The 14,752-nt window shown below is 54.9% G+C and overlaps 1 protein-coding gene across 2 annotated transcripts in view; it reads right to left on the minus strand.

Moving 5' to 3' along the window:
* Positions 1 to 2,164: 2,164 nt before the first annotated feature.
* The window catches only part of AP1M1 (adaptor related protein complex 1 subunit mu 1), a 29,087-nt gene continuing 16,499 nt past the window's right edge, over positions 2,165 to 14,752 (minus strand). The window contains exons 6-12 of one of the 2 annotated variants that reach the window (XM_040629121.1): positions 11,492 to 11,618; positions 10,264 to 10,304; positions 9,713 to 9,784; positions 9,145 to 9,303; positions 3,745 to 3,870; positions 3,110 to 3,185; positions 2,165 to 3,023 (exon numbers count right to left, since the gene is read on the minus strand). In XM_040629121.1, coding sequence (XP_040485055.1) covers positions 3,001 to 3,023; positions 3,110 to 3,185; positions 3,745 to 3,870; positions 9,145 to 9,303; positions 9,713 to 9,784; positions 10,264 to 10,304; positions 11,492 to 11,618 — 624 coding nt within the window. In that variant the 3' untranslated portion in view covers positions 2,165 to 3,000. Of the gene's footprint in view, positions 3,024 to 3,109; positions 3,186 to 3,744; positions 3,871 to 9,144; positions 9,304 to 9,712; positions 9,785 to 10,263; positions 10,407 to 11,491; positions 11,619 to 14,752 lie in introns of both variants that reach the window. The other variant, XM_040629120.1, reaches the window with a different exon arrangement.

Genomic DNA, 14,752 nt, shown 5'->3' on the forward strand with positions numbered 1-14,752 from the left:
TCCCTCCCACACTGCCGCCTTCTGCTTCTCCCTCCTCTGTCCCCTTCTGCTGTTAAGGACCGTTGTGATTACATTGGACCCACCAGATGGTTCAGGGTAACCTCCCCGTTATGGTCAGTGGATTAGGGTCAGTGGAACCCTAAATCCATCTGCAAACTTAATCCCCTTTGCCATGCACTTTACCATATTCACAGGTTCTGGGAACCCAGACAGCTCTGGGGGGGGGGGAGCCGTTACTTTACTGACCACAGGGAATGGTGGCATCTTTGATACAGACGTCCATTCTATGATCAGGACATATCCCCCTCTCCTTTAGGTCTTCCCTGAACACCCTTCATAAGGTTCCCCGAGAGGCCTTGTGTATTTTTTTAATTTAACCCCAGCTACTTCATTTTTGGGGGGTACTATTGTCAATTGTTTGTGGTTGGCTTAAGGGTTGTTCATTCTTTTTGATCACGAATGAATGTTTCATTTTATCGAACCCTTTACCTGCACCTATTGGACGGATCATAAAAGTTTTCCTCCCTTACTGTTTCAAAGGCAGTGGATTAAATTAACGCATTTTCCAGCATTAAAGCAATTTTGCCTAAGATTTAACCTTAGACACAAGGTTATGTCCTTTGTACACATCGCCACTTCCCCTGTGATTTTATTCAGGATCTTCTCATCTATGGTCATCAGTGAGATTAGTCTAGAATTGTTTCCTTTTGTGTCAAGGAAATGCTGGTCTCAAAATGAGTCGGGAAATGTTTCCTATTTTTCAACTCCCCGGGAGTTTGTTCAATTCTCCTTTTTCCCCTTGAGTGTTGAGTAGAGCTCTCCTAATAACGCCATCTGGGCCCAGAGCTCCGGCTCTGGTTTAGCAGCCATAGGACTGCTCAGATTTTTTTCTTTCTTTTTGAGTCAGTTTTTGTCCTCTAGGAACTTACCCACGTTAGTTAACACTTTCAAGTGTGCTGGCTCAAAGTCACTCCCAGCATCCCTCGCCCCCTTTGGGGTTTTCGGGTGGCTTGGACAAGGACAGCCCCTCCCCCAGGTGGCTGGAGCTCCGGGGGCACAAGGCAGCCTGAATGCCCTGTGAGGTGGCAGCTGCCCTGCTCTAACCTCTTTCATGTCTGAAAAGCTGTAGCAATGTCTTTCATTCCCAGTGAGAGTGACTTGTGCCTCCTTTTCATCTTGATCCAACTTCCTAGCAGCTTTTGAATTCCATTCATCTTTTAAAAGAACCAACTTGTGGTTCTCCTTTTTATTGAATGTTTTTCTATTTCCTTCATGTCTATTATTTCCTTCTTTCTATGTTCTTAGGCTTTTTTTGTTTTTTTCTGACTTCTTGAGATGGACGCTTAGCCCACCTTTCTCAGTCTTCCTTTTATATATATTTAATATCATATACTTATGCACTAATAGCAGGAGAGCTTGCAGACAACCTGGTCCCAGGCATTGCTGGGAACGGAGGCCCCCCTCTATACTGCGGATGACCTCTCTCTCTGTCCCACAAGGGCTCTGGAGGCTGCAGCTTGACCTCCAGTGATGGCAGTGAGGATGGGAAATGCTGCTGGACCCAGGGTCTTCTGGAGGGAGGCCATGCTGTGGATGTGGGTGTGGGTAGTGAGGGATGGGGCATCAAGGGTGCCTCCAAGGGCTCTGACCCGAGCCCTGGACCAGGGCAGTGTCCCTTAATGCAGGTGGAAGGGCAAGTTCCTCATCACAGCCTGATGCCCACCAGCCCTCCAAGGGGGAGCTAGATGATACAGGAGAGGGATGGGGGAGCACAGAGCCCTTGAAGGCAAGAGGGGGTGATCCAGGCAGGGCCAGTGACAGACAGGGGAGGGGGTGTGTGAGGCAGGTGCCCACGGTGGGAAGACAGGGTGCTTCCTGCCCAGGTGCTCCCTGATGATCCCCTCTGAGGCCCAGGCAGCAGTTCTCAAGCTCCAGTGCACATGCGAATCACATGGAACCCATTACCTCTGCCTTGGCAGGTCAGGGCAGATCTGTGAATGTGCGTTTTGAGTGAGCTCAAAGGGGACACTGACACTGCTGCTCTGACGACCACACTCTGAGGAAGGCCATCGGGTCAGGGCGGGGGTTGATGTGAGCCCCGCACCTGCCCCTGCTCACCCAGGAGTCTGCCACGTGCCGCATCAGAGGGAAAGCAGGCGGCGGGTGTAAGTAATGGAATTTAATGTAATCATGACACGAACACAGACAGGGTGGTGGTGGGGTGACCAAGCACAGACATGGTGACCTGTGCCCCCAACCCTCCGAGGCCAGCGGTCCTCGTTGGACACCACTTCCCTGGTGGGACAAACACTGATGTGGCTGCGTGACAGCATCACACGCACAGCTGACCCTGGGAAGGCACCTCCGCTGAAGCCTCGGGGTGAGGCCAGAGCCTTCGCCACAGAGGCGCGTGCCGGGGTCAGGCCAGACGCGGAAGGGAACCCAGCATCGCGTGGGCCTGGCTGAGGAGGAGGGCGCTGGGCCCTCACTAAGTGCTGCCCGAGAGCTTCAGGACAAGGGGCGGGAGGCGCAGACAGTGAGGTTCACGTAAACAACAATGAACGGACGAGACAGGAACTAGGAACACTCGTGAACAGAACGGCAACCGAACAGCGGCCAGCCAGCCTGGCCAGAGGCCGTGCATAGCCCGCGGCCGGGTGAGCATCTCCCCAGCTTTTTGGTGCCTGGGAGCTAAACAGCGCAGAAGGCTGTATTTGATCTCTAGAGGGAAAGACTTCGTTTCCTTCCCCTCAAACTGACTCAGGGGCAGAGAGACAAGACTTCTCGAAGATGAGCCTCTTCCGGGAGAAGGGACCCAGAGACGAGAGTGGCAGCGGCAGGGCAGGTGTGCCTGGAAAAGGAGGGGTCCCGGGAGGAGCCGGGAGGCTGGTGGTGGCCAGGGGTGCCCTCCTCCATCCAGAGGGCTTGGCAGGTGCTTCCTCCTGGTGCTTCTACCAGGAGCCCCAGCATCGGGGCCAGGGGTGCTGGCCACACGGCCCCTCACTGGGTCCGGAGCTGGTAATCTAGAATCAGGGAGGCAGGCGTTGGTTTCGTGCTCTGTACGTGATGGGAGAGGGGCCGCCCCCACCCCCGGGTGGGCCGCACGCACCTCCGTTCTGAGTGATGTAGCGGACCCACGGCAGAGCCTGGTAGCCGCTCTTCTCGATGATCTTCAGGTAGCGCACCTAGGGCACAGGCAGCAGGGCCCTGAGCGCTGTCCCTCCTGGTCCCCTCCACTCCCCCTGAGGCCCGGAGGGGAGGCTGGGATGAGGAGTGGGCTGGCAGGGCGGTGGGAGCGGGGAGGGGCGAGTGCCTGTCTGCAGTGTGGGATGCTGTGGGAGGAGGGAGTCACTGCTGGGAGGGGTGGAAGGGAGCCAGGATGCAGTAGTCTCAGGCACAGCCCTCCAGCACATTCCTGGGGAGGGGGCCCAGAGTTCACTTCCCCTCGCCATGGAGGTGCCTAGGAAAACAGGCCCCATGGTGGGAAATGCGTGGACACTAGAGGCTTGGACTCTAGTTCGGGGGGGTCAAACGGATCTCAGTTTGGAGCTGAAGCACAGGGTCGGGTCTGAGTAGACAGGTGTGGAGAGAGGCAGAAGCAGGGCAGCGCCGCAGTAGCCCCGGGACAGGTTGACTGGACCGGCACCCTTGCCTAAGCCGTCATCTGCAGCTCTCTGAGCCGGGACGGACACCTGGGCCTGCCCACGTCTGCTCCGGGGCCCTGGTGACCCTGGCCGCACGTACCTGGATGCCAGAGGTAGTGAAGTAGGGGATCTCGAACTTGACGCTGATCGGGGGCTTGCCCTCCTTGTCCTCTGCCTCCACGCTGGGCAGGCCGAAGTGGGCCCGCATCAGGTACTCCTTGCCCCCCTGGGGGAGCAGACGAGGTAGAGACGGTCAGGCCAAAAGCTGCCCCCAGAGAGTTGCAAGTTGCTGACCTGGCCACCGAGCCCCTTCCTGCGTGGCTGTGGTCACCCAGAGTCTCAGCTCACTTACACTTACCCCAGGCCTCATGGACTGCCCTGCCAGCCGTGCTGGGCAGATCAGAGGCATGCTGGGGAAAATCGGTGAGTTCTAAGGATCAAGCGAGTTTCACAAACTCTCAGGGAGGGAAGACTAGTTGCTTCAAGGAATCCTAGCCTGATAGGCCTCAGGAAGGGAGGGCATGGAGCATACAGACACACAGACAGTGCAGGTGCTGCCGTGGGACATGTGCCCCCCTGCCCAGGCCAGAGTCCGAGGGAACACCCCCACGTGCCCAACATCCAGGCGGCATGTGCAAGCAAGGGGGGGAAGGTCAAAGTGAGGGATGGTGAACAGAGGGAGGTAACAAAAGTTAAGAGACCAGGGCGGGGGCTGACTGATGAGCTGGACTGGAGTCCTGCTCTCAGAGGGTAAGTAAGGGTGCAGCTCTGGCCCGGGAGGCTGAGCAGTGACTCTAGAGATGGCACCTGAAGCAGAGCCAGGAAGGACTGGAAGCCCAGTCCTGCACAGGAGGAAGGCAAATCGGTCTGGCTGTCCAAGGGCCTGGTGTGTCTCGCCTACCGCAGTGAGGAGCAAAGACAGCACGGCTCTGGCCCCACCCAGGACCCTGTAGTCTTGACCCTCGAGCCTCTGGCAGGAGTGGCTGCCGACCAGGGCCGCCTCCACCCTGAGCCGGGGGCTGTCCTCATGCTTCTCGGGTGGAGCAGCGCTGAGCCCCGGCTCCCCACTCTGGGATGGTGCCAGTCTCAGTTCACCACCACCGGGGCCAGTGCGAGAGTGGGGACTCTGCCTGAGTCAGGGACATGTGCTGAGTAAAGACTCTGGGACAATGACGGGAGAATAATGTGACGCCAGCAGCAGACAAAGCAGGCGGCAAAGGAATAAAATCAGCTCCACCAGCCTGTGTATGAGAGAATAACCAGACCCCAAATCTGAGCCTTACGAAGACAAAAGGGAAACTGAAAGCACAAGCACAGGCAGAGGGGCAGGCCCTCCCAGTGGAGCGGTGGAAGTCTGCTCCCCTACCCTGGGTCGGTCACGTTGATGTCAATGGGTTTCATTCTCCCACGAATGAGAAAGACCTACAGGCTGGCTCACAGACTGAAACCCAGCTCTGTGCTGCGAAAGCGGAGAAAAGCGACACCTGTCGGAAGACCGGGTGAGGGTGCGCCAGCCAAAGGGCAACGAAACAGAGCCAGGGCTGCTGTCACAGGGGAGAATTCAGGGCAAGGAGGGAGGACAGGCCACGGTCCTGGAGGCTGCAGTCCCATGATCCACACGGAGGGTATCACAGTCACGAGCATCGACGCGCTGCAACTCACACAGCGGCAACTTCTGTTAAGCAGATGCTGCACAACGTGCAGGGAACCAGAGGAAGGCAGCGCTGACCGCGCGGAGGCCGCCACGGCGTCACAGCAGACCGTGGGCTCGCTACCCCGACAACAGAAGCCTTGTCGCCTCTCAAGGGCACCTGCGGTAGGTACAAACTCTGACCTTCTGGTAGCACAAACAGAACACTTCGAGAAATCCCAGAAGTAGGAACAGTAAGAATACCGCCCTCTGGCTCCAGTGCTCCAAATCGGTAGTGAGGAGAAATGAAAATCAGAAGGCCCGTCCCCTAGGAAATGTAAAAAGAACCACCGGGGCGCTTGGGTGGCTCGGTTCGTTGAGCATCTGACTCGTGATTTCAGCTCAGGTCATGATCTCGGGGTCCTGGGATCAAGCCCCACACTGGGCTCCATACTCAGCAGGGAGTCTGCTTGAGAGTGTCTCTCCCTCTGCCCCACCCCCCATGCTCATGCTTGTGCTAAAACAAATAAATAAATCTTAAAACAACAACAACAACAACCAACTCTCTATCCGGTTACAGAATTTCTGGATGAGCAAGTCAAATATTACATGTCAGAATCTATGGGTTACCCAGGTAAAGCAGGGCTCAGAGGAACATCTATGGCTTAAATACTTGTATTAATATAAATCATCAAATGAAAATATCTACGTGAAAAATTAGAACAAAGAAAGGATGAAGAAATTCAAATTAAAGACTTATAAAAGACAAAAATATGACAACAAAATTAAAAAGCAAACGTGGAAAAAAAAAACAAAACCAAAAAGACAAGCCACTATGCAGCCTTATCCAGGGAAACAGAGGCCCAAATACACACAAGAAGAAAGAATAAGGGAGAAGCAACTGTCATAAGTGGAAAAAAAAAGAAAAGAAAAAGACCACTTTCTCCAACTTTTCAGACAACCGTGAAAACCTGGTTAGGATGGATAATGTTGAAGGGAGATATAATTTACCCAAAGAGTCTCCAATAGAAATGGAAACTCCAGGGGCGCCTGGGTGGCACAGCGGTTGGGCGTCTGCCTTCGGCTCAGGGCGTGATCCCAGCGTTCTGGGTTCGAGCCCCACATCAGGCTCCTCTGCTATGAGCCTGCTTCTTCCTCTCCCACTCCCCCTGCTTGTGTTCCCTCTCTCACTGGCTGTCTCTATCTCTGTTAAATAAATAAATAAAATCTTTAAAAAAAAAAAAAAAAAAAAAGAAATGGAAACTCCGAATGACCCGATTTCCACAGAAGAGATGGAGAAGGTAGTTGAGATCCAGAAGGTCACACAGCCAAATTCTATCAACCTTCTCAAGACCAGACAATGTCCCGGCCACTTAAACTGTTCTGCAGCACGGAAATGGGACACAGAGTCATTACGAAGCAGGTATGACACTAATACCTGACAGAGAGGGCACCAAAAAAAATCAACCTCAGTTATGATTATCAAAGTGAAAATGTGACGTACAATGTTATCAACAGAATCCAATGGTGCACTGAAAAGGAAAGCTACCTCGACCAGTGGAGCTTACCAGAATGCAGGGAGGGTCCAGCTCCACCCGTTGACAGACCTGAACTGACAGACTCTGAAGGGGCACTTGGATAAGTGTTACCCGTTTGTGCCAAAACCACAGTCAAGTAGGGCTGGACCAAGTCCATGGCCCAACATGGCGTTGCACTTGGAGGGGACACCTGGCTGGCATCACTGGGTGGCGGCAGGACCAGGAGGCCACTGTCCACCGTCATTTACAGGCCCTGGAGACAGCAGCCAGAGCAAGGAGGCGCCAGAGCCATTAAATGCCCAAGAGGAGTAGAGGGGAAGGGAAAACTGTATCTGGCTGTAAATGATTGGAAAGAGTACCTGAAGACCCACGGGAATTGAAAGAAAAACTACCCTAAAGCAGACACACAGTAAGGAACCAGGCATGAAATTACCATGCGAACACCAGCTACCTGCTGGAAGATGCAGCGGAAGACAAGACCCCACTCAGCAGAACACTGACTTAAAGTTTATCGTAACGAGAAACGTGCACATGGGCGGGAGCCTTGGGGGCTCCTGAGGGCAGGAGGCGTTCTGCAGCTTTCATCTGGTTCCAGACACATGGATGTGTCCCCCCTGAAGAAATTCATCGAGCTGTCCACATTTCATCTGTCTACTTTTCTGCGTGTTGTACTTCAATGAAAATACTTTTTAAACCAAGGGAGAGGCTATATGAGGGATATAAGGTCAATGTGAAGACAGCTCCCAAAGCACGGAGGTGACAATGGCACAAAGCCTCATAAAGGTGTTAGCTCTTCCTACTCGACTTATAAATTTAGTGCAAACAAACGGATTCTCAAATTCCTAAGGAACACCAAACAAGTAAGCAAGCAAGAATCACCAGGAAACAAACACGCAATGTGCATGGGGGGCGGGGGCTAGTTAGGGTGGGGTGGGCCTGCCCTTATCAGATATTAAAACAGAGAATAGGGGCGCCTGGGTGGCACAGCGGTTAAACGTCTGCCTTCAGCTCAGGGCGTGATCCTGGCGTTGTGGGATCGAGCCCCACATCAGGCTCTTCCACTATGAGCCTGCTTCTTCCTCTCCCACTCCCCCTGCTTGTGTTCCCTCTCTCTCTGGCTGTCTCTATCTCTGTCGAATAAATAAATAAAAAATCTTTAAAAAAAAAAAAAACAGAGAATAAAGCCCTGAATTAAAATATAGCCTTGCTGCATGGAGAGACGGATGGAGAGACAACAGGACGTCCAGAAAGAGATCTAATGCCATGTGAAAATCTGATATTTAATTAAACATGGCATTTCAAACCACTGGGGAGAAGATGGGCCTTTTAATAAATGATGTTCAAAAATCAGAGAGCCATGGGAGAAAGATGAAACTGGACCCACACCTGCCCGTTTACCAGAGTGCTCTGAAAGCACTTAAAGTCTAAGGTGAAAAATGCCACTGTATAGGTTCTAGAAGCAAATATGGGTTAATTCCTTTACATCCGGGAACGGTGAAGTCTTTCAAAGCATGACTTACAATTCAGATGATATAAAAGGAAAAGACCAAGAAATCTGACTACATTAAATAATAATGAAACAAAGAAGCAATCAAAAAAGGTCACACAGCAAAAACTACCAAAAACAAGCCAAAAGATAAACATCAAACTGGGGAAAACCATTTGCAACTTATATCAAAGAAACAGCGCTCATCTTGCCCATATATAAAGAGCTCTCGGAAATGAAGAAAATGACCAAACCTGACAGAAAAATGAGCAAGAGATGGCTGCTACAGTTTCCAGAGAAAGAGATGCAAACGGCCCTCAGACGTAAGAAAAGGAGCTCCACCTTGCTTATAATGAGAAAATAGCAACGGGCCATAATCGGAGGGGAGCACACATCCACCTTCCAGGCTCTCTGGGCACTACTGGCTGCAAACCCAGACTCCAGCACTGAAAATCCTGAACACAAGCCAGGCCGCTAGGCCAGCATGAAGTGCTCTACATTCCTGGAGCTGGTGCTGGATTCCCGAAACCCACGCTGCTTGGGCCTCAAGGCAGTGTTGTCCCCTCGAGGGAAGTTGAGTTCCGAACCAGTGTCAGAGAGGGGGCAAAGGGGGGTGCTGCCCTGATGCTGGAGACAGGCCGTTCACACGCAGGCTGCCTCTGCCAGCTCCAGTTTCCCCTCCTTGCTCAGTCAGCCCCTCAGCTCTTCTCCACTGGCCTCCCAGAACCCCCCGGTGGGGATCCTGGCCTGTGTCTTGTTCGAGGCTGCTGCACTGTGATGGGCACAGGGAGCAGATGGGGTGTGGGTGGAAGTCGAGGGGGGCATCCCATTGAGAAGGGCGCTCACCGGGAAGGACTTGATGGACCACACGATCTCGCTGTTCTCGGGGACCCACTTGACACTCCCCACCGTCGTCTTGAACTTGGGGGAGTCGGCATCATTGGGCACAGGGATGTGGATCTCCACGTTGTTGGCCGTCGACCGCCGCTTGAACTGGCTCTTGGCCTGGAGATGAGGCCGGTGACGCCAAGGTTGTGGAAGGCAGAGGCAAGACAGCCCAGCCCCCACCCAGACTGCTCCCACCAGTGCCCTACACCCCTTGGCCTGCCCTGGGGGCTCCACGAAGCCGACCCCGAGTCCTCCAGGCACAGCTCACACCCTCTCACCTCCTGAGGTTCCCTCTACGCCCTCCAGTCCCCTTGGCCTTCAGGGCTCCCCATCCTTCCCGCTGGCTCACAGTGAGGCAGCACAAGCATCAGCCACAGGACTGATCTCCCAGGATAGGGAGCCCAGCCCCCCACGGGGCTCCCGTCCTGGTGAGGACCCTGTGCCAAAGGCCCTGAACAGGCGGGGCCGCCAGCCCCCTCACTGCCCGCGTCCCCAGGCTGACGCTACGTGTGCGACGCGCTGGCACCTTGATCATGTACTCAATGCGGCTGTGAGAATGCTTCTCGATCACGGACTCGATCCAGATCAAGGGCTTGACCTGTTGGGGAGAGAGAAGGTGGCACTCACACATGGTCATCTTCCAGAGGCCCATCTCACAGAAGGGAAACTGAGGCCCGGGGCAAGGGACCATTTGCCCAGGCGTGAGCCCAGCACACCACTGCCCAGGGCTATCGAAGGAGTCCACAGCCAGACCGGGATGGACATAGAGACTGAAGAGCCTCTGTGAAAATGCAGAAAACATCACTGGAGCTGCCTAGAATGGGGTCTGGCCCCTCAGAATGTTCAAAGGCACACGCTGTTGAACACGGGCTCTGTGGAGTCTGGGTAGCCCGGGGAGGAGGTGGGGGCTGTTGCCTGCCCCGGGTATCACCTTGCGGATGTGAGACTCATCCTGGACGGGGACTATTCCCACCCACCGGGGAGGAGGGGGGAGCCTCTCTGGGGCCTCCATGCACTGCGCACTGCGGGCTGGGTGAAAGCCCGCCCCGGGGAGCGGGTGCCTGTGGGCGCACTCACGTGGGTGTTAAGACGGTAGGACATGAGCTCAAACTCGCCATCTGGAGGGATGAAGGAGATGGTGCGGTCATTCTCAAAGCGTGAGAGTCGCACACACTGGTGGAACTTCACGTCCTCCAGCTCCACGGACTTGCTTTTGCCACCTGAGGGGAGGCAGGGGTAAGGGCAGGACAGACCCTAGGCCCTCTGGGTCACTCTGTCAGCAAGACTCCCATTGTCTGGGGCTCACCCCTGGCAGAGCACGGCTGCCCTTCACATCTGGGTTATGAAGGCCAAGAGGCCCAGGTTCCCAGACAACCTCCCCACTCCCTCCTCAGCCCCTTGGAAGCCTTGTTGCATTCTGACATTGGGCACATGCTGAGGGCAGGGCTGGGTGGCCTGGTTTACTCTGAGTCCGCAGCCGCTAGCCCCGGGTCTAGCCAGGGTGGCCGCTTGGGACATGTTTGCTGAATGACTAATAGATCGGGCTGGGGGATGCCTGGCAAGGGCTCAGGGCTCCCAGTGTGCTCTGGCCCCATCATCATCCCTTGGGATCTGGATTCCTGTCTTGGTTTTGCACCCCACAGAGGAGCTGTGCAGTCCGGGCCCAGCCAAGGAGAGGAGTCACCCGGAGGGGCCAACACCAGATAGGCCCTCAGTCCTGCTGCTGTGGAGGTAAGTCCGACGGCGTGGCCACTGCTCCCGCGGGGGGCGGTCCAGTTTGTCAATCCAGAGCCTCAGTAAGCTGGGCCCCCAGGGTCACTGTGGCCCCTGCCCCAGCACAGTGGTGCCACATCCAGGCCAGGTGGGAGAGCTGGGAGCACTGTGTGCAGCCTTCCAACAGCCCAGACCCAGCGCCCCACGTGGGGCAGGAGCTCTGCAGGGAGGGGAGAACAAGGCCTAACCTTGAGCCCGCAGCTTCCTCCAAGATGGTGTAGGGCGGGGTCACAGACCCGCTGTGTGACCCACCCTGAACTTAACATCTAAGGCACTGGCCGGTGTCCTCTGGCCCGTGGGGCGGTGAGGGGCCCTGACTTTGGGATCTTCACTCTTTTGTATTTTCTATGTCCAGGTATCAATTTATTAGTTTTCACAGTTGTCTTGTACACAACGTGAAAATGTGTCTGAATCAAGTGCTTGAGATCCGTGTGTTCCCTCATGCAACTGAATATCCCCTCAGCTCTGTTCTGAGCTCAGCTCAAGGCCCACTCTGGCCACAGGGACGCAGTGGGGTTGGCAGGGTACTCACGGCCCGTGTTGTCGAAGAGGACCTTGTCATTGAGGCCCAGGCGCAGCTCAGGCATGCCCGACAGGAAGACACGCATCTTGATGGAGCCCACAATCTCGCTGCGCAGCACGTTGCCGTTGGCACTGACCTGGGGGGTGGCGAGGCAGGCGTGAGGGGAGGTCCCCGCTCACCAGCCACCCCATTCTCGGTGCCCTTCTCACCATCCCCTGGGCTGGGTGAGCCTCACCTGCCTTTGTGCCAGGGCCACGGAGGCCAACACGTGGGCCTTGCCCTGAGGGCCTCAGGCCACACTTGCTTTTCTTGAAATCTGTTTCTCCATGTGGGGCCTGAGGCCACCCAGCCTGTATCCCCCACTTCCTAAAGATAGAGCTTCCAGGGCCCTGAACCCGCCCTGCTCCCCGGGGGTGCCCTGATATCACTGATCCAAAGTGATAGTACATTTAAAAATATAGTCACGACATAAGAGACTGAGCCCATCTTCTGCGCCAGGTGGGGCTCTGCGTGCCTCAACCCGGGCGACCCCATGCCCCACGTGCAGACCAGGAAGCATCCGAGTGCGATGAGAAAGTCACAGCAGGCCAACAGGCAAGCCCCGAGACTGTCCGGAGGGAGCCAGGCTGCTGCCACACCTCTTCACACTCCCATCTTAGATACAAGGACACTGAGGCACAGAGCAGAGGCCGCACGGTGGCTGGCAGAGGTGCCGGGGCCACACCTGTGGCCACCACCCTATATCAGCACGTCCACACCCACAGGTGAGAGCAAGGGCTGCAAACGCAGGGGCCTCGGGGCCACACAGGCCACCACTCAGAGGGAACTGCCACACTCACATGGTGCAGGGCCCGAGCTGCCTCTCTCTGCAGAGGAGGAGAATGTCTAGCTTTTAACTCGAGCGTCTGGAAAGCACCACATGCACACATGCGAGCCCTCCGCCTCTGGTGGAGGCAGAGAACAGAGGCACCAAGTAGATGTCAGCCCCAGGAAAGGCACACAGCAGGACAGGAGGCTCTGCATGGTCCATCACACCCCCCCTTGCTCACCATACTCCGGCCACAGTGGCCTCTCATTGTCCCCACCTGGCAGGCAGCTCCCTGACCCCGCAGCACACAGCAGCAATCCTCTTCCTCCTCTGCCTCTTGCCAGCTCTGTCTGCCGGCCCATCTCTGTCCCCCCTCTGGTGAGGGGCTGTGTCGGGCTGCTCACTGCTGCACCAGCATGAGGACAGCGCCTGGAGGCAAAAGGTCCTCGGAGAGCACGTGCCCATGTGGGCCCTCGCTGGCTGGCCAGGCTCCAGCACTCTGACTGGCCTTACTCAGGGGGCCCTCCATGCTCCCAACCGTGACTGCCCCTAGATTGGGAGAGCTGGCTTCCCCTTGGGGAGCAGGGACCGCACAGCCCTCTGTCCCTGAACATGTGAAGTCATGAACGCTGGGAAGGCAGGCTCAGGAAGGGGAGCAGAAAAGCTGTGCAGCCCTTGCAGGCAGCAACCAGGATGGGTGGGCGCAGAAGAGATGTTTGCTGAGCTGCTTAAGTAAACCACTATGGCCAGATCTCCAGAATCTGGAGGCCCCTGTTGACTCAGCTGCCAGCTCTGCACTCAGACTTAGGAAGATGTGTTCCAACACGTCTGAGATATCCACACCTGCCTCGTGCTGCCCCATGTATGGAAGAACAGAGGTCCTTCAGGCATAGACATGTGCTGGGGTGCACTGTGGCTGGACACCCCTTGAACTACTGCTTTCACATATAGAAGCTGCTCCTTGGGATTTGCTTTTCTACCCCCAGGACACTCTAGAGCCAGAGCGACCATGTTTGAGGCTCAATAAACAATTCAAAGGTCCTGAGACAGGAGGGGCATGTGGTTACTGAGGCCGCTGTCTTGCTCCATGACTTAAACAGTAAAAAGGCTAATAGGCTTACATTAAGTCCACTGGGAGAACCTGCTGGGGAAGCACCCTCGACAATTCCACGACCAGGAACTCACCCTTCCAGGAATCCCACCCAGGCACGGGAGATGCCCCAAACACATGTCTGAGGATGAACAAGCTCGCTCATTTCTGCACTGTCTGCAGCAGCTGGAAATGGGCACACAGTGAGCCGCACGACGGGACTGGCTCCGTCATGGTAACCTCCGAAGTGAAGACGAAGCAGGCTGCAGGTGATATGGGGTCAGTTTGCATCCCGTTTGCCTGCCACTGACCACAACAACAAACCCAGGGAGGGTGCACGGGCGACCGCGGAAGGCTGAAAGGCTCAGTAGGTGGATCCCGGAAGAACCGCTGTAGGAGCGGTGCCCTCCCCGCCTCCCTTATGTGGGAAAGTGCAGAGGAAACCTGGAAGTGGAAGTGAGCACTGGGGTGCAGACTGAGCTCGCGGAAGCCTCTAGCTCTGGCTTCAAGGCCAGAAGGGGAACTCCTGTCTCTTAGGGTGAGTACAGAAACCCCCTAATTCCCCCTTTTGTCTGTTCTCTCACACGCAGGCCCCAGGCAACTTAGTTGCTGTTCCCAGAGGGTGGAACAAACCCAGGATGGGGGCCCATTGCAGATAAGCATGACAGAATGGGGATCTGGAGCCCCCAGTTGGTCACAGAAGCAAAAAGGGATGCCCCAGGCAGCTGGAAAGTACCAGAAAGATAGCCAAGAATGAGAAGTCCAGGAAAACAAACCCATGCAGTTGTTTATGTCTCTGGAGCTCTCTAGAACTGGGCATGAGTGGCTATGATCCTAATTAGTATGCCGAAGACTTTGAGAGACAAACTGCACAGTCCCAGACTGACCACGGGGTGGTGCATACCCCTGATAAGCTCAAATAGCAAATGGCATGAAGGTTTTGAAAACTGAACTGATACTCACGGCCCACAGATTGAGGGTTGCAACTTGTGGCTTGAACCTAACCAGGCCACTGTCAGCTGAAACACAAATACTGACAGTTCTGGTATAATCTAAATAGTACCTAGAATCTTATAATATACCAAAAGTCCAGGATCGAATCTAAAAATACTCGGCGTACAAAAATCCATGAAAACTTTAGCTCACATGGAAAATACAGTCAACAGGTGCCAACGCTGACGCAGATGCTGGGATTATCTGACAAAGACTTTAAACAGCTAGGTAAAAATCACAAACAGCCTGGCAACAAATGTTAAAATAGAAAGTCTTAGCAGAGAAATAGACGGAAGAAGGATCAGATGGAAATTTTAGAGCTAATAGATACAATGACTGAAATATAAAATTTGCTGGATGGGCTCAATGGCAGAATGGG

Source organism: Ursus maritimus, unplaced genomic scaffold, assembly GCF_017311325.1.
Source record: "Ursus maritimus isolate PB19 unplaced genomic scaffold, ASM1731132v1 scaffold_14, whole genome shotgun sequence".
Lineage (NCBI taxonomy): Eukaryota > Metazoa > Chordata > Mammalia > Carnivora > Ursidae > Ursus > Ursus maritimus.